This window comes from Ciconia boyciana, chromosome 3 (genome assembly GCF_034638445.1).
Source record: "Ciconia boyciana chromosome 3, ASM3463844v1, whole genome shotgun sequence".
NCBI classification, from domain to species: Eukaryota; Metazoa; Chordata; class Aves; order Ciconiiformes; family Ciconiidae; genus Ciconia; species Ciconia boyciana.
The window spans coordinates 24,605,726-24,625,602 of record NC_132936.1 but is presented as its reverse complement, the minus strand read 5'-3'; the positions used below and the strand labels follow the sequence as shown (position 1 = coordinate 24,625,602).

General features: G+C 34.7%; 1 protein-coding gene across 1 annotated transcript in view; it reads left to right on the top strand.

Annotated features, from left to right (window-relative positions):
* CSMD1 (CUB and Sushi multiple domains 1) overlaps nt 1–15,901 on the top strand; it is a 1,308,402-nt gene extending 1,292,501 nt beyond the window's left edge. Inside the window, exons 66-70 of the mRNA XM_072855145.1 lie at nt 282–443; nt 1,474–1,586; nt 2,318–2,405; nt 8,873–9,005; nt 12,861–15,901. Coding sequence (XP_072711246.1) covers nt 282–443; nt 1,474–1,586; nt 2,318–2,405; nt 8,873–9,005; nt 12,861–13,020 — 656 coding nt within the window. The 3' untranslated portion in view covers nt 13,021–15,901. The remainder of the gene's footprint in view (nt 1–281; nt 444–1,473; nt 1,587–2,317; nt 2,406–8,872; nt 9,006–12,860) is intronic.
* Nucleotides 15,902–19,877: the final 3,976 nt, after the last annotated feature.

Here is a 19,877-nt window from a genome sequence, read left to right as displayed (position 1 = left end):
TTATTTTTCATATTCTTGGGGACATTCACTGAAGCACACAAGCTATGAAGTGTGAGGTTATTTAAGAACATATATTGTAATGGACAGGTGTAGTATATTATAGGCAATTGTGTGGAAAGGTCATTAGATATATTGTCTACTGTTGCAAAATTTTTACTGTAATGCCTCCTTAGAACAGTGGATTGATGCTGTAACAGAAAAAATGAAGTATGGCTAGAAAAATTGCTACTTTGTTGTAGTTTACTCCTTTCTTTGTTTCTTTTTTGCCCACTTTTATTTAGTTCCCTCAGATGTGTTTTTTATAAATTCACTGTGGAAAGGGTTTTATGAATATTTAGGAAAAAGACAGCCTGCTACTCTGACTGTTGATTGGTTCAATACTACAAGCAGCAAGGTGAATGCCACATTCATTGAGGCATCCAACATACAACTCAAACTATCAGGTAGGTTCAGGATTTGGTGTTAAAAAAGCTGTTCTTTTTTTTCATCTGTTCAGTTTTGTTGTATTTTCTGCCAAACACGAAACAAAAACTTTATGTTTTCACTAAAAATCTTTTTCTGCTTATTGTGCAAAAGGAAAGGTCCTAATGTAATGGTCTGCACAGATTTCAGTCAATTTATATGCGGTCACCTCTCTGTTTTTCCCCTTACATTTCAAATAAATATTGAGATAGGGTTTTTTCATCTCAGACTGTTGGATAGTATTCATGTGTTGAACTCCCAGGTAATATTGAAGTGGCAGACAAAGTGTATATAGGCATTTTAAGAAATATACCATTGAAAAGCTCCATTATTCAATAGTGATTAATATCTGCTTTAAAATAATATGGTCTTGATAATGGCATAACATAAAATAGGCACAGATAATTAAATACCTTAGTAAATTATGCATACCTTTTAATCAACATCGTGCATTCCTTTCTGCAAATCTGACCGTGAAGTTCTGATTTAGCCTCTGATCACAGTTATATTTGAAAAGAGGATTATCAGCTATCAGTACCTTTTAAGGTCAAGAGTTCAGAGAGAATTTCAGTAGTTGGCTGCCAAATAAATTTTCTTTCACTGCACTATCGATATTTACTATAGCAATATACTGTTGTGATGTGAATAAAATCCAATTTTTTCCAGTTCAAGGAAATTCCAGGCAAGGAATTCTATCTGTATTCAGAATTATTGAAATACTGTATGAAAAGACAAATATTCTTGCCCATTTATGTATAAAATTAAACAGTACAAAACCATCTTTGCATCTGGTTATCAAACATGATGTGGGCAAAAGATCAGTAAAAAAAGATCCCGTTATTACAGCACTTTAAATCTTGTTTTTTCCAGGTTATAAAATTCTGTTATTAAAGAATATTTTCTACAAAATATTTTAGTTCTAAAGCTATATACTTAGCTGTGAAAAGATATTTGAACAAACTGGTTGAAAAATTGTTTAAAAGGCATGTGTTACCTCCTTTATGTTCATAGGTGTTTACAAGAAAGAAGAAGCCCATTTGCTCTTGAAAGTTTTTCAGATTAAAGGACCTAGTGACATTTTTGTAAGCAAGTTTGAAAACGACAACTGGGCACTAGATGGTTATGTAAGTAACCAGACTGCTATGGATAAAACTTGCTGAGTTTAAAGTTTGAAGTAATTTGTGATTTCCTATATAACTCTCTCCAAGTTTTTATATTACAAATATGGAATACAGCACTCTAGATATCAATGTAGAGATCATATTGGTTTTCTTTTCAAAAATATGTATACTATTTGCCACACTCCCATTAGAATTTTTAGTTTACTAGGGGGAAAGTGGAGTGAATCAGCATATTTTGCCAAGTTTTTGCCTTGTTTTCTTAGATGAGAGTGGGAATTTTACCTTTAGAAATATTGTCCTTTTTTGTTTTGTAAATAGTTCACTGTAATAAAATTACATTTAATCTTGAAGAAAAAGAGAGTTATTTTATTCTTTGCAGTTCTTTGTGCCTCATGATGCTTTCTATGGAAAATAATTTAAAATCTGACAATTCAGTGGACTTCTATATCCATATACTGATTCAATTATATGTAGGCCAGTTGAAGAATTTTAAAGCCCAGCAATATATATCAGATTTCTAAAAGACATTCCAGGTGTTATTTTGAAACTTTGTTTAATACTGTTGCAAACTTAAAATTATAAATATTGTATAAGCATAGAGAGTTCACTAAAATTTTGAAGGATAAGAGTGAAAATCTGGGCTCCATATATCTACTCGAAGTCAGAAAAACAAATGGCTAAACATTGTTATTTATTTGTTTCAGAAATCTTTTTTCTGTTTCAACATATTCTAGGTATCATCAGGGCTTGAAAGAGGTGTTTTTACCTATCAAGGTGATATACATGGAAAAGACTTTGGAAAATTTATGCTCCAAAGACAAGGTAAATACATTCATAAAGCTTTAACTTGTATAACCTTTTGGGTCTTGCAAGAGTGAATTCGATAAATGAGTCAGCTATCTAGCTGAAGTAAGCATGTTTATTTCATGCCATTGATATTATAAAAAATATAGTGAAATATGCATATTTGAAATATATAGTTCAAATCCCAATTTAACTCTGCTTAACGTGTTACTGTCTCATGTTTTGTAGTATAGCAACTTCATAAGATGACTACAGGATGCTCTTAAAGAGAATGCCACTGCAACTGCTTGCTTTTCTGTGAATAACTTTGAAAGTAACAGGGGTGTCATGCAATGCAAAGACATTTTCTGCTCAAATGTATAAATTGCAGTCAGAATCATATAGGAAATTAAAAGGACAGAACCAACACTGATTTTAAGAGTGTCATGTGGAGAGTGCTTGTTGCTGGTGGATGTTTTCAGAATGTATATGTATTTAGATAGAATTCTACTTCACTGTCAAAAATATGAAATGAGTGACTGAGGCATATATTACAGCTGTGGACTCAAGTGCTCTCCAGCAGCTGGTGAAAAACTAGTTATTAGTTACTAGTTTTACTCATAAAATAATTTTGTAATAAAAACTAATGAAACATTTACTTATGAAATATTTACTCATAAAATAGTTTTGGCAAATACCAAGTATAGACATCTGCATTTCCTGATCCTGGAACTACTGCAGAGTGGTTGAAGCACCATATATATACAGCAAAGTACTGGGCTAGGAGGAGGAGACAGCCTAGCCAATATATCTATAGCAGACTGTATCTACATTTTATAAATTGCCTTGGTTCCATTAACTTCATTGGTGCTGTACCCAATGGCCTTTAAAGTTCTGCCAAATCTCCAATGTATTTCTTTGCTCTATTAACTGCTCTAATAGCAGTTATCCTATGGATTTGCTCATCTTGGATACCTCTCAAATTGCTATATATGTTTAGTCACAAGGTGCGGAAACCGTACTCTTCAGAGTTTCAGCCTAAGAACTTCCAGTTACTGAAGCCGAATACAATTTCAGTCTTCAGAGTAAATTCTTGTGTGGGATAGATTGTCTGCCTGTACTTTCGTGTAATCCTTATCACTGTGATATCTAAGCTGCTTTTTCTTTCTGATTTTAACAAGCAAACTGTAAAAGCAGAGCATCAATATTTGTTCAAACATCTGTCTTGTTTAGCAGCCTTTGATATCTCAAAACAGTGAGAAAATGGTTTGTTGGTTTTGTTTGGGGGGTATGTGTGTATTTGTGGGTTTTTTTCTTAAGCCAGGCCAAAAAAGATATTCATGGTTTGCCAGCTACCTAATAAAAGTTTGGATCTATGTGTTTTAGCAGTGAAATGAATAACTCATGGGGGTAAATGAAGAACAAGCAGAATGACAATTCAACAGTTACAGCATTCTCCAGTGGATGTATTCTACGGTAGTGGGAAACGTTGTCCGTATCACCGTTTAGAGTTGCAATATGAGAGCTGAGTCTGTATATTCCCAAGGCTAGTAAGGAGCCAAAGTGTCCAAGTTACACATGCATTCCTAGGCTGAGGGCCTCTCATGTTCAGCTTTGACAACTCAGCAGAGAGCTTGCTACAAATGCAGATACTGTCTTTTTTAGAAGATTTCTTTATGTGATTGCTAAATGGGCACTGATTTTCTATAGGTTGCTTGTTCTCTATTGAAGAACCTACAGCTAAAAGGAAACAGCAAATTTCCAGCCAACACAGGTCATAATATTTGTCCATACCCTCTCATATGCAAGGATAACTTGCTTTGTTTTTTAAAACTATTCTGTTCATGAATATTCTGCTGAGGTAATGATCTCATATATCCTCCAGCTGAAGACTTGGCATATTTCCGTTTCTTCAGGAAGTTAAATTATTTGCTGCCTTAACACTAAGCCAGAAATATGCATAAACTATGCATGCACTGGTGCATAGATAATGTAATATGAAATTCTTCACCTGCAAGCATACTTCAAAGAACAGCATTTCCTGAGATATACTTGGTTAAGTGTGAAAGACCAGTCTATTTGATGAAGAATTCCCTATCACACAATACTAGAGAAAGACCAAGCTCAGTGGATATGCCCAGTCTTGGATCTTAATGAGAGGAAAACAGAAAGAACTTTTGTTTCTAAGTACTGTTTACCCTCTTTCAGAAGCAATTCTGTTTGCTTGTAGCCTTAGAAAATAACTAACCCAAAGGGCAAAGAGATCTCTGTTATCAGTCTGCCAAAAGAATGAGAACTGTATCTGAGCCTGCTTAAGGGGCCCAAGTTGTGACACCAAATTATTTAACCTGTTTTGCCAAGTAATCAGTCGTTTTCGGGGGCTTTTTGTTTGTTTTGTTATGTTTTAATAACTTGGTCTCTAAAGGCTGCAAGTCCGCAGCTAGGTTCAGTTTCTGTAATTGCTGAGTGCCTGTGCCTCACCAGTGCAGTTCTAGAAGATGTTTATTCTAAAATCTTGGCCTTGTTCATCCCAGTCTGGACTGTCCTTTAAAACTGTATGAAAAGGTGGCTTTGTGAGAAGAGAAACGTACTTCACCAAATGAAGTAAGTTTCCTATATTTATTTCCTCTGGGGAAATAAAATGACCCACTTCTCTTTCCTTTTTCTTCTTCAAAGTACTTTTTTAGCTTGTCTAGATTGAGATAACAAATATTGACAAGAAATATGAAATATTAATAACTAATTTGCATCTGTTGTATATTAGATCAATGGCTGTGAAATACCTGTTCATTTCTTGAAATTGATCAATGCTTAAAAGCATTGAACATCATGAGACATATGAATTTTAAATGTCACTCTATAAAGGTCTCATCCATCCTCTCCAGATAATTTCACACAACTTTTGTCATTCATGAAGAAACTCTACATCTAAACAGGATACTTGCAGCTTCAGAGTACAAAATGGTTGTGCATTAGCTAATGCACAAATAGATAGCTAGGAGTAATGAGCTATGAGACTATACATTAATACAGTCCTCGCACCCAATGAGGTACCCAAAGAGTCTTTGCTATCTAGCAGTTATCAGTCAGGTGAAGAAGGTCCAGCCTCTGTTTTTCCTTGAAAGCTTTCCGTGTCGGTATTTTTTCTCTTAAATCCTTGAGCTGCTAACCATCCTTGTCTCAGAAATTACTCTTCTACCTGTAATTCTACTTTTCTTATCTCTATGGCTTTCTCCGTTACACTTTCTCCCACTTCAGCAGTTCTGTTAGTAAAACTGAGCCATGCTGTACTGATGCCAGACAGTTGAAACCCTGAGCTAGGAGTTACAGGGGAAATGCATTTGAAAGTTTCAAACAACGATAAGAAAATGCTCTTAATGAATATTTTCTTACAAAAAGTATTATTTTCTAGCATGTATAAAGGAGGAAACTCAGTAACCATCTAAAGCATAGAAGTACATAGCTTGCGCAATAATGACTTCACTGTGTATTATCAGCATGTGAACTTCACCTGACTGCTGCTGTTTTTAGGAGGCTAAAGAAACCCGTGTTGTTCTGTGAAATGTTTAAAAAGCATTTATAATCTTACTGAATATCCGTCTATTAAATAACATGTTGCCCAATGACAAAGTATGGCTCTTTTAATGAAAAGTAAACCAAACTATCTTTTGCATTCTTTTTTTTTTTCTTTCTGTCTATTAGCATGCAGATATTTCCACTTTTCTGGTTTTAGCTGTGGTAGCAATCAATACCTAAATTAGAGCAGTACAATAGGCTTTCCCATTTCTCATCATGATAATGCTGTCAGAAGAAATACAAAGTTCACATCAGGATATGTTTAATCACAAACAGCTCTGAAAATTATTTTAATAAGTAGACCAGACTGTGTCGAAGTTATATTGAGTCTCATACACGAAAAAAATTCAAATTATCCAGACGTGCAGCAAAGTTTCTCTTCCATAATGAAAAGCACACCCAATGCACAGTCCAAACCTGGTCAACACTTCTCCAATGCCAATTAAAGGTTGTAAACTTCAGTTAAAAATTTGAAGCTTGGTTACCCTAAATGTGGTACTTTAAAAACTGTAGAGATATAGAATATTCAGTTACCTCCAGTAGGAGTTTTGAGTACTTTTTGAGTACTAAGTATTAAATGTGAGTCAGTTAGCAAACAGAGATAACTTAAAAAGATATTATCTAAATGTAAGTTTGTGCCTAGTTTTAAATGTAGTTACACAAAAAAATTGTATTTAAATTTTTAGAAAATTGCATACCAAGATTTCATATAAAGAATTGCTTATTATGAATTTCAAACTACTGTTTTCTTTTAGCTGGATTCTAATCAGATATTTTATAATTTTTCTGTTACTTATACATTAAAATGTATCTATCATATATGCCATGATAATAGCTTTGAGATGTAAATTAAGAGTTTGTTGATCATACATACTTCTGTTTGTTTCAGTACTTGGTTAGAATTTTAAATAAGAGTTAGAATATTAATTCCAGGTTTTTGCTGATATAAGCTGACTACAATTAATTTAATCATTACCATATTGTTTATAATTACTCCAAATAATTGGAAAAACAGCAGAGGATTGTGATAGTAAAGGATGAAGACAATGATAACTGCATGCAGTTTTTTAAACTTCTATCACTTCTAACCAATAAAAAATTCAAAAGACCATTTAAATTAACATTTCTTAAACTTTTCTTAACTGTGGTAACTACTTGGTTTTATCTGTCTTTAATTTAGATTGGTTGGAGAATGTCCAGTACCTGTGCAATACAATACAAATACATAAACTTATGCCAACAGGCCTTCCACACCTTGAGTGTTGGGACAAATATTGGATTACTAAAGTCCAAAGGTTTTTATGATACACTGCTTCTACTCTAAAACAGTTCAATGTTAATTAAGATACTCCACAGTAGTGTGATAAAGCTCATGATCCCAGCTACCACAGTAGTAGGTTTATTAATTTGAAAAGGTTTGCCTTCACCATTTCTGCAGAGAAATACACAGAAGTCTGAAATGTGACAGAAGATTAAGGCAGTGAAAAATGAAGTAGAGTATTTTGTCATGTTTAGTGATCAAATCTGGCAATTCTGAATTTCCTAGGGGGGCTGTCTTCATTTTAAAGGGAACTTTAGTACTTCCTAGAATTTAATACATTTTGTAAAATGAATTGCACAAAATGTATTATAATATTAGCAACTGAAACATCTAAGTTTTAAAAATATCTAATAGAACAAAACCTTACCTCATTCCTCTTCCACATTGAGCTTGAACTGCAAGAAATCATAGGAGAATTCTTTGCTTCTTTCTCAGGTTTGCAACTTATTTAGATATTATAGTAGACTACTGAAAGCAGCACAATGGCTGTGTCTCTGCTATATAACTGGTCTGTGTCAGAGTCCTAAAAAGACTGACTGATGCTGTTGCCATCAATGAGGGAGTCATGGTTTTTGAGACAGTGTGTACTGATGGGTTCTGAAGCATTTCTGAGTGGTAAACACCAGTGTCTCCTATTCTTCTCTACTAGCATCAGCAAAAATATCCCAGAATAGCAAGCCCAGATATCTGTCCCAGTCCCATCCTCGCTGTACTTTCCCTCTGTCCTGGTCTATCCTCCTTGTATATGATCTATATATGGCTCTCTGAAGAGCTGTGATTTCAAACTGGCAACATGGAGTTGGCTCTCAAAATATATATTTTTTTTGTATAAAAATTTTCTGTATTTTTCACTATAATTTTTTTTTCATCCTTCACAATTTGAATTGCAAAGTTGGCCACCTATGTAACCAATTTAACAATGTGTCTCTTTATACTGATGGAAAAATGGGTTCCTCAAAATGCCTTACAGTCCTGGTTATCTGCTTGGCCACAACAGGAACCCAGCGAGGCCATGCCACAGGTGACCGCCTTTGCATTCTCTGCACCTCAGTTTTATCTTAGTGCAAACGCAGCTGCCACAGGCTCTAAAACATGCTTATGTCTCACCCCTAAAAGGGGGTGGTAAAGCAGCCAGGACATGCACACAAGTGCACAGACTTAGGAGTGCTATTAAGCCAAGCAGAACCATTGTGGTTTATTGCAGTTACCTCAGTTCTCTCTTCCTTTTTCATGTCTGATGTGGTCTCGCATTGCTTGTTCTTTCTCAGCTGAATATTAAGGCTGCAAGCATATAATATTTTTTGTAACATTAACAATTTTTTTTCTAGAAGGTAAATGGCTTAACTTTATTAAGTTAGTGACTCATGAGAGTGTAGTTCATTAATTATTTTACTTGCTGAATACTGTTTTCAAATAATTTGGGTAGCTATTGATACATTATTAAGTGGTATTAACAAGATTTATACTATGATACTGCATGCTATTTATTTCATGTTTTTAAATAGAATTATTTTATCAAGACAACATTTTCTTTCATTCTTGAATAAAAAGAGAACTGTGAGATAGAAAACCTGGGAATTTTATTTCTGCCCTTTTTGTTTCATTTCAGGTCCTTTAAGTGCAGACACAGACCTTTCAAATCACTATTACAGTACAAACAGCAGTTCTGTTGCAGCTGCCATCCTGGTACCATTCTTTGCTCTCATATTATCAGGGTTTGCATTTTACCTCTACAAACACAGGTATTGTAAATGTTATTTATTCAGTAACTTAATAAGCTTTTTGTTTTAATTTTGATAGCTAAGTGTATCTAGAGAACACAATGCTAAAGCTTTCAAGAATATCTTTACTCTACAAAGACAAATATTTCTAAGTATTCCCACGAACAGGTTCAGGGCAGGGCAGTTCTTAATGGTGAACAATTTGAAAAATGAGTGACTGTGTTAAGGAGCAAAGACCTATAAACCTTCTTGGTTCATTAGGCTGAATCAGATTGAAATCTCAGGTCACATGTTTTATTCTTTCATTTTAATGCTTTATTAAATTGAATGTATGCTGCTTCTTTCAAAATGCTTATGAGTAGTAATTATATAAGCTGAAAAATGCATAAATCCCACAAGGGAACAACCCATAATGAGACTACTTACGGTACATGCTGAGTAAGCTAGTGGATACTACTAGGATTGGCATCACTTCAGCTCATATGAAACTTTTTTATGTCATTAGATAATGGAATAAATCCAACCATCTTGTCTGAAATTTGGTTTAAAAGATGTTATCTATGTATCTTTTGAACATTTGTTCATTCTGAGCACTATTTGGCTAGAGCTTTCTGGAACTATTCTTATTTTTTTGTATTGAGCTACAAAACTCTCTGACCTCTCTGTGTTATTTGCGGTTTGCAAAATGTGTGTATAACAGAAATGCTGATTTTTAATCATTAATCATAGCTCTTAAAACTTTTGTTCTATAACCATGATACCAAGAGTATTTTGTGATTGTAAGAAATCACATAGACAAACTGAAGTCCACCATTGACCTATAATGGGCTGGACTCTCTACCTACTTCAGCATTAGTTGATTTGGGAAAAAGAAATTACAGTGGGGCTTGAACTTGCGAACTGCAGTTAAAATGATACATGTCCTGAAATGTAATATAGCCTTTTGTTGAAAAAACTGCTCAGGAAGAGCTGTGAACTCTGTCTCAGAACATGTTATTGTAAGATACCTTTCTGATGCTTACAGATCTGCATTCTCAGATACCTCGTGTTCTGCAATGGGGGGAACCTAAACAGCAGCATGAAAGCACAGGCATTCAGATTGGGTGAAGAGATGGAACATAAAGGGAACGTTGCTGTCACTTTGCTCTTAGAAAGAGGAGGCAAACTCTAAGAAAAATTTAATAAAACTGTATTGTGACATAGGGGTACATTTTGTGGTTTATTCTATGAAGTTTGTTATGTCCTACATAAGCAGTGGAGATTCTGTTTTCTGTTTAGTAGAAATATATACATATTTAAGGGAGATAAAACTTAGTCTTCAGACAAGCAGTTGTAATCCCAATGTTTATGGTACTGCTGGTGCAGCATTGCAGTTCTGCCTACCTTAATCTAATTTAAATGCATTAGATACTTGAAAAAGGAGATGTTACTCATAACTTAATTTTTCAAAGAATACTCTACCTTTTTTATATTTTCAAACATTTTCTTCCATTAAATCACAGTTTTCAGAGGGGTTATCAGTGTCACATTTTCATCAGAAAATTAACAAATTGATTACTGATGTAAAGTAACTCCAGGTCACCTTTATTGTCTTCAAAACAAAGGATGTTCCAAAGGAAAGAGAACAGTCTGTGACTTTTGAAGGGACTTTCTTGAAATTACGTCAACGACCAGAATAACAACATGAAACTTTCTCAGTGGTGCAATAGTAGTTATGCCCCTAGAGGCTCTCTATATCGGAGAATTTGAAGGTCTTCTTAGGGGACGATTTTATGGATGTTTCTGCTATGCCTATGTTAGATTAATATCATCTAATTAGAACCAGGGTTGTTAAACTTTTTTTTACACAGTTTCTGTACCTTTTATCTGACAGACAGGAATTGCTTCAGGAATGAAGACAGTGTCTCAGACTTTCTGAACAAAATTAAATTATATTTAATTACTTACACCTAGGAAAGCTTACGATTTCTAAGTATGTTTTGTGACTTCTAAAATGAAAATATGCAGAAAAAGACATATTTATGATTAACAGAATTATTTGTAGGTTGTCAATTTCCATTACTGACATCTTTCCAGTGATAGTTTTCCCTACCTGCTATCCAAACCAGAATCATTTTCTAAAAAAAGAGTTTGATTTTCAAGAACCCTTTTCTGAAGTTTTATCATGAGATTCTTTTCTGAATTGTTTTACATTTATTAAGCACCAAGCATCTACATTTTGCACTCCTTCATTGACTTTCTTGCCCTATTTCAATTACATGCATAAAATTATATACTGAACCTCCTTTATATATTGGTTTAGATACTTTCAGATGCTAAGAGATTTAAGGTTAAAGTACTAAAATATAATACAATAGGATATCATTCTACTGGATATATGAGGAAGTCTGCACAATTCTGTTTTATTTTTCATTTAATTATTGGCTTAATATGTTCTAACAGAGCTTTACATAAACGTGTCAACATCCTTGAAGTTTTGATAGTTTCACGGTGGCAAAACACTATCCAAAATAGAAGTGTGGTTATTGAAAGATAGCTCTGTGTATCCTTTGATATTCAAATGTCAAAATTTATGTGAATAATAGTTAGGATTTGATCAATCTGATTTACATATGTTTGGACATATAAAATCTCTGTCAAGGTATTTCGTAGTGTTTATTGCTGGAAGTATTTATGGAGGTAAGCAGGCATGCTATGGCACATTTATCTGGAATAACTGAAACTACTGACCCCTATCTGAAGGTTACTACCACTAGCAGTGCAACATATTCTGGACATTTGCTATGTCAGTGCAAGCGTTGCCTGATTGAAGCTATGCTGGCTGACTTTGCACTGACTTAGATTTAGTAGTACCCAGGAGACCTGTTACAGCATTTTGATGGTGCAACGCTAACTTCCTGCTCTGGAATGGTAATAAACAGCTGATAGCAGCAAATTAGTAAGTTGTTCCCTCTACCTCTACTCAAAAACATCTAAGTCAGTAAAGTCTGTGGGTGTTTATCTCATCTAAAACCCAAGATGCTATCGAAAGGATGAATTAGGAGCCACTCCCTCTTATCTTTCTATGTACACCTAGTCACCTACTCTATTCAAGTCTTTTAAATTGACAATTTGTATTGATCTTCATCAGAACATTTGAACAGATGGTCCAGTTGCCTTCCTAGGCATACTGTAAAAATTAGTGTGGGTAAAATCCCAAATCTCCAGGAAAATCAATTAGAGTATGCTTGATGGTAATCAAATTAAATTCATCAATTAAAGATGCTACTGTATTTTTGACATTAATATCAATACTTTAGAAAGACAAGGATATATATTTGGAAATTGGCCAAGTATTAATTTAGTAAAGCTGGAATAAATGTTTCCACTCTGTGTAAGGATTCTTTTATGGTCAGACTAGCAATCTAAAACTGAAAATATAATCAGAAAATATCATAATTGTTACTACTGACAGAAAATATTATAAATTTTGTCAGTTCCAGCTTGACTTTTGTTCGTACTTTTGTTGTATGTTGCTTTACTTTTGGCTGCTAATTTTGGCACTAACAACAAGCTATGAAGTTGTCATTCTTTTGACATTTTTATAATGGAAAATGCATACCTATATTTTGCCTACATTGTCTCTGTGCTTTATAGCATCAGTTTGCCCATTAGGAATTTGTTTTCTTCTTTTCATGCTATGAAAATAACTTCCAGACAGATTTCTCTTACTTTTTAAGTCCCTGCAACATCCTTTATGGGTCTCCTTTTATCGCTTTTAGACAGTTGTGCAACTTGTGTAGACAGGATGGAAACATTATAGATAAAACGTGCAATAATTGTAGAATGTTTATTTTTAAGGGTTACTAATGATAATTTCTTGTCTTTTTTTCCCAGAACAAGACCAAAAGTACAGTACAATGGGTATGCTGGACATGAAAACAGTAATGGACAGGCTTCATTTGAAAATCCCATGTATGACACAAACTTAAAACCCACAGAGGCAAAGGCTGTGAGGTTTGATACGACTCTGAACACAGTTTGTACAGTGGTATAGCCTTCAGTGCCCAATATGACTGATTCATAGCCATACCTCTGATGGACAAGCAGTAATTCCTTTGGTGCCATATACCAGTTTCCCTTCTTCTCTTGGCTTTGCTGCTGTAATCTTTAACATCTTCTGTCAGCCTACATGCAGCTAAATTTTCTGGTAAAAACGTGTCAGTCTTCTGGGGATCAGACAAAGAATATTTTTTCATCTTAAAGTTGGATCAAAATGCCCGGCTGCATCTGCTTCAAATCAAGGCACACTTTAAGGAAGACTGCCGAGTCATGCCAATTTGTCATATTTAATGCCTCAGACTTTCATATTTGTATGTGGCTGGATGCCTTTCAATGCATTCTTCTGGGCACTTGGATAAATCCTTTGAGTACTGTGACAAATGATAGCACCACAGATTATCCCCGGGAATATTCTGAAGAAATAAAGCTCTCTTGAAGGAGAAGACAACCTTCTGTGAGGTTGCATACACCTGCAAATGCTTTACCATTGAAATCGTGCTAAAATTAAAGAAACTTACAGTGTATCTCATACATAGGGTAGTTTGCCAATTTCCCAATCAGCCGTTATATTGCAAAATGTTAATGCACAATTTTTTTGCACTAGAGTGTTATGGATGACTGAGTAAGATACTGGTAAAAATATACAGGGTTTCTACACAGTGTCCATTGTATATAGACATTCACTCATTCTTTGCCAAGCAAAACATTCCACAATAAATTTACTTAGAATATTAAATTATGAGCCCCATACTTAGCACCAGTTAAAATCTTGTGCGATAGAGGACAGTATTTCTTTTGTCAATTTTTGAGTCAATTTCTTTGTAAACTTGATTACAAGTCACTGGAGACTTTCAGCCAGAACAAGAGCCCATTTCTAAGAAATTTTCATTGCCAGTATTGTTTTCTTCTGAAATCAGTCATCAATCACCATTGTCAGTATCATACTATTTAACAGCAGGGGGGTTAGCAGCTATTGCTGCTTGCCATGTACAAATGTGAATAGTAATTTATTTTAGATAGCTCATAAAGCCTGTGAGCCTGTGCTCATAATACAGTCTTCCCTTTTGCATTTTTTTCCATTTTTTCCTGTAATATGACATCATTTTCTGATGTTACATGGAACTAAAACACATTACAGTAGCATATGTAAACCCAGTGCAAATTGTCTATAAGAAGCTGTCATTCAGTTTCTTTGAACAGAGAAATATTCAACTACCTTTGCTTTCTGTTTCTTTTCAGACTTTTTAAAGACAGCTTACTGTTTTTGTACTTACGCAGTTTGACAGAGAAAGTTTGACATTTGTAAATATGAACGGTTAAGTAAATCATTAACATTTGCTTAGAATTAGAGGTTTTATTGAATGAAAACAAACAAATAAAAAAAGATGCCATTGGGCAGATTAATTAAATTGAGTTTTAAAATTAGGATATTACAGGAAATAATGAAGCAAAATCTGATTTTAGTCATATACATTGAGCTCAGAAACCAGGAAAGTTGCTTTGCTTTTCTTTAAAATTCAGGGTTGTTTGTTGTTGTTGTTGTTTTGTTTTAGTTTTCTGAATTTCAAACTGTCCTAATGTCCAGTTGCTATCAAAAATTGTAGAAAAATGTTTCTGAACTCCATATGTGTGTAGGTCTGGCTGTTATACACAAAACGAAATGGTAATATAAGCCCAATAACAGGTTTTTCAGCTAATGTTGCAGAACGCAAAGAAAATTTCAAAGGTAACCCTTGGTTAGCTTAACAACTCTACATCTGTTAGATGAAAAATACCAGCAATATAATACAGTATTGTAGGGCCTCCAGCTGTTATATTCTTCATATGAGCAAGAAAATCTGAAGAAAATTTAATAAATAATCCTTTCCAGTCAGTTCCTTGTTCATTTTGTTAGTAGTTTTTGGCTTTCTTTTTTGTTTGTTTCTGAGGTTTTTTTGCAGTAAGTTTCATTTACCTGTCACATCTCAGAGCCCTTCACATTTCCTGTGAAAGAACAAAGTCATCAGATCAAAGTTGTTGTCCTGATCCTCCCCCATGTAGAGGAAGTTGCTCTGCAAATGAAGAGCTTCTGTAGGAACAGTGGGCCAGGGAGGGAAGCTGTTGTGTGATTAAAGTTTTTGACAGGTGTTCAAAATCGACATTACTACTTTGGAAGTCTTTCTGTAGAGGCAATGGCAGAAAAAAAAAGTATTGAAAACAAGTGCAAAATTCTAGCTAAGTAGCTATTATTGATGTTTTCTACTCCTGCCCTTACAGAGTATTTATTCTTCAGTGACCTCTCTCTCTATGACCAACGAAGAATGTGTTAGAGGAAAGGTCCCAGAAAATAGAATAGTTCTATTATTTGATCTTTTGTGTTAGAGAGCCCAGATCCTGTGAATCCTTTATCCAGTGGTTCATTTTGGGGAGGTTATGTAAGGCGTGTTTATCCCAAGTGAGTGTTCTTTGATCAGGGACACTCAAAATGGGGGCACACTGACAAATTATCCTAAGATGTTTGTTTGGAGTATTGATTAAACGGGAGCTTCAGACTGGAATCCAAGTAAAGGAAAGCTCTTGTAGTTTTATCAGTTCTATCTACATCCTTCAAATGCCTCTCCTTCTCCGCTATGTTTGAGTCTTCTGTTCAGGTTCGATCTCTTTCTCCTGAAGTTATTTTACAGAGGGCTGTATATGCATGCACTTACATATGGTGCTTCATCAGAATAAGACTCTTAAAATGTTGTGCAGTGGCCGGGTAATGGCAGCCAGGAAATCTGCTTTCTGACATATATGCAGAAGACTTTTCCCCCAGTGTTGACCAGATCATTATGACGGGCTAATAATACATGCTATATATTTTTTTTAAAAAACAGGTTATGTGCTTCAAAGCTGTTAAAAACTGCTGCTTGTATCACACATCTTGCCTTTCTCCAGGCTAGCTGCAATAATTTTTTTTCTTGTGTAAAATATTTTGTAAACAAAGAAAAGCTGTTATTAAAAAAAAAAAAGGGTGGGAGGGTGAGGGTGGGGGGGTTGGGGAAGAACGCTGGCATTATGATCAAGTCAATCTAATTTTCATTCCCAGTATTTCATTCTGCCATTTCACTACATGCTGCTGTGACATGAAGTAGGTGCAAAAGAACTTTTTGTACAGAGATATATTTTTTATGAAGAATTTGTAAAATTATTAAATATGCTGTACTTTTTTGATTAATGTAGGTAAATTGTTAAAAATAAATGTTTTTACAATACAAAAAATTGTAATTTTCCCAACAATGTAAAATTTACCATCTTTAGCTGATTTTCAGTTCTGGTCCTATTACACATGTATTAATATTAAAGTGGCCTGTTAAAAATAAACAATATTCTCTTTGGCAAAAAAATAAATACTATAAAAGATTGTAATATAGCCTGTGCAATGCCACCTACCTTGAAAGCAAAATCAGAGTTCTAATTAAATATTTAATTTTAGATTTTCAGCTTTTGTGTGACCTATTCTTATCAACTTTTTTCCTTCTATTTACATTTATGCTTTTAAATCTCAGATATTGATTTTTCATTACATTAGATTGTTCACTAGAATCTTAAACTTGTCATTTTAAGTTCCCAAGCATTATGTAACTTAGCAAAAATTTTCAGATCCTGTTTAGTGAGATGGGATCTACCTCCTGTTATCTTACACTTATCATTCAGATTTTAAAATGGGACTTAGAGTCCCAGATCATTTGGTTGTTTTATAAAAAATAACCTGTTTATTCTTCCACAAGCCTGCATCCTACCTGTGGAGGTGATGGATCACATGGAGCCAGAAGTATTTCCAATTCTAACATCTAAGAGCTGGTTCTGCAGTCACTTAGATGTACACACTTCTACTGAAATTAAAATGCTTGCATACGTAAAGATAGCCACATATATTAGTGATTTCAGGATCAAGACCTGAAATTCTAAACATTTAAAAAAAAAATTTTACTCTGTATTCATGTAAAAGATTTATGTATTTGATTTACCTGTTGACAGCTTAAGAAAGAATGAGTCAGTCTTCAAGAATATTCTATCTATTATTCCTTTGGGAATCAGTGGTAGTATATGACTGGGGTTCACTTTTAGAAAAAATTAAGATATGTGCATGTACTTGCTTGCTTTCATCTTTACAATCTGTCCTTCTGGTAATATGATATCTTATAGACAGTTGTTAAAAGTACTCATCTCTCAGAATGACCTGACTTTCCTTCTGACACTAAGCTATAAGCTATAATCACTAACACTATGAATGCAGATATCAAGGCATTATCTGATGGAGAGTCATGATTTTTACCTCTTATCACAAACAACAGTCTAACATACACTACACAAGTGAACTATTGTTCTTTTCACTATTGCCAAACTGCAATGCCAGCTTTTGAAAATTATTTCCCCTTATGATCTATTGAAAAATGTAACATGGTATATTTAATTTTGGATTCTAGACAAAACATTTATAGAAAAGAAATCTTTTCTGTGTGATGAGGATACAGTTATGTAAGAGCCACTCTCAATTGAATATGTAAAGAACAAAAATATTTGTTTCTTCAGCTGGCATCTGCCAGCTCTGTAGCAGCAGTGAGGTCATAAAGAGTATCCAAGGGATAGTATACCTATTGGTATGATTTACTCAAAATGGAAAATGCTTTTTTTTAAAGCTGCTTTTAATTTCAAACTCCAATAAACTACATTAAATACACTGCTACCTGCTTTAGCATGATTACTAACTTAAAACCACAGGAGCTTAAATGCATATGGGTCAATGCTTGAGAGAACAGAAGTCAGAAGGTGGAAGAGGAAGAGGTCTGCAGAATACTGCCTTTAAACAAGTAGAATAAATTACTTTTAAGCATGCTTCTGTAATGCACAAAAAGGAAAAAGAAAGTAATGCTTTAGGGATCCATCCCAGAGGTCTTTTTTTTTTAGAGTGAATAGTAAAGCAGTATTACAGTTTCAAAACCTTGTCAATGACAGTCTTCTAACACAAAATGCTTTCCACCAAAGAGCACAGGATTGTAGTCTGGACCTCACTGTGGCAGAGAAAAAAAATAATCAAAAAATGGCTGACATATGCCTAGTGATTAGTTATCAGGACTTGATTATATATGATATAAGGAAGTATAAGATCCTCCTAAACAGTTATATTTGTTTATATAAAATTATATTTATTTTAAATTACAGACATATGTAGTAAATGTATAGAAATGTGAATATCCTTGGAGCCTAATCCACAGGGGAACTTGGGCTCAGTTTTGCAGTGTTTAACTTTCAGGTGTGTCTGTTGCTTGGTAGAAGCTTCAGCATCAAGTTGTGTGCCTACAGTCCATGAAGAAATTATGAGAGAGGTAAGAATTTGCATGTAAGATGCACAGAGGCCAGCAAGCTGAGTGGAGCCAGCTATACTAATCAGTAGGAAATACTAAGGCAAGAGGAATGCTTAAGTGTCTCACTTTTGGCCTGAAGAACATAAATCTTTCCACTAGGATTCGTAACAGAAATAACTCAAAGTTGGGCAGATTAGTCATATCAGTTCTTTTTTTTGCCAGGAAGCCCCAAACCACAGTGGATAGTTAGTGCTCCTTTTCCCTCTTACACCCAATAGTGTACTAGAGTGGTCAAATTAGACATGGAAGATCAGAGTTCAGATAGCTTCTTTAGCCTAAGGAGAAACACCAGTTTGTTAATCATAAAGAAGATTGCTACAAGCGCTCAGCTGTTGAAAGCAGGTGCTGGGAAATTATCATTACCTCTTTCTCCTTGCGGTGCAGTATTTGACCTACTAAAAATTTCCAATTCCTCTTGGGTCATGCCTTGCAGACAAAATATGTGGGGAGCATTCCTATTTTGAGAATCCTTTTAACCATGGTGTAGGTAATGTGCCACAAAGAAGAAACTTAGGTGCCTGGTGGTCTTGACAGGAATGTCCAGGTTTCAGCTAGGATAGAGTTAATTTTCTTCCTAGCAGCTGGTATAGTGCTGTGTTTTGGATTTGGTATGAGAATAATGTCGATAGCACACTGATGTTTTAGTTGTTGCTAAGTAATGCTTACACTGGTCAAGAACTTTTCAGCTCCCCATGCTGTGCCAGGTGCACAAGAAGCTGGGAGGGGGCACAGCCAGGACAGCTGACCCAAACTGGCCAAAGGGCTATTCCATACCATATGGCATCATGCTCAGTATGGCATCATGCTCAACTGGGGAGAGTTGACCAGGGGGCAGCGATTGTTGCTTCGGGACTGGCTGGGCGTTGGTTGGTGGGTAGTGAGCAGTTGCATCACTTGTTGCATCTCTCTCTTGTTGTTCTCCTTTTCACTACAATTTATCATTATTATTATTTTATTTCAATTATTAAACTGTTTGTATCTATCTCAGCCCATGAGTTTTCTTACTTTTGTTCTTCAGATTCTCTCCCCCATCCCACTGGGGGGGAGGGTTAGCAAGCGATTGTGTGGTGCTTAGTTGCTGACTGAAGCTAAACCATAACAGGAAGAAACACTCGTACTTTAACTGTGTTGAAGATCAAACAGCAGCTGGAGGAGGGTTTTGAGGATATAAATTTTGAACTCAGGAAACAAATGGCAGATAGAAACCAAAGACCTCTTTGTATCTTGGTGTACCAAAAGTTTGAGTTTACCCATGCTGTGAAAGAACACAAGTAAAATTTGCTCAAAAGAAAAGATTAGACAGAAATGCAAACAAACCAACAAAAAATGCATGAATCAAATCTCTTTAAGAATAATTTAATATTTTCTAAAGTGTAAAAACTCTTAAGGACCCCTTACATCAACAGTTAAGACACCGGACTGCCTTAGCAATGAAATGATATTGTAAATAACATTAGAAGTACAT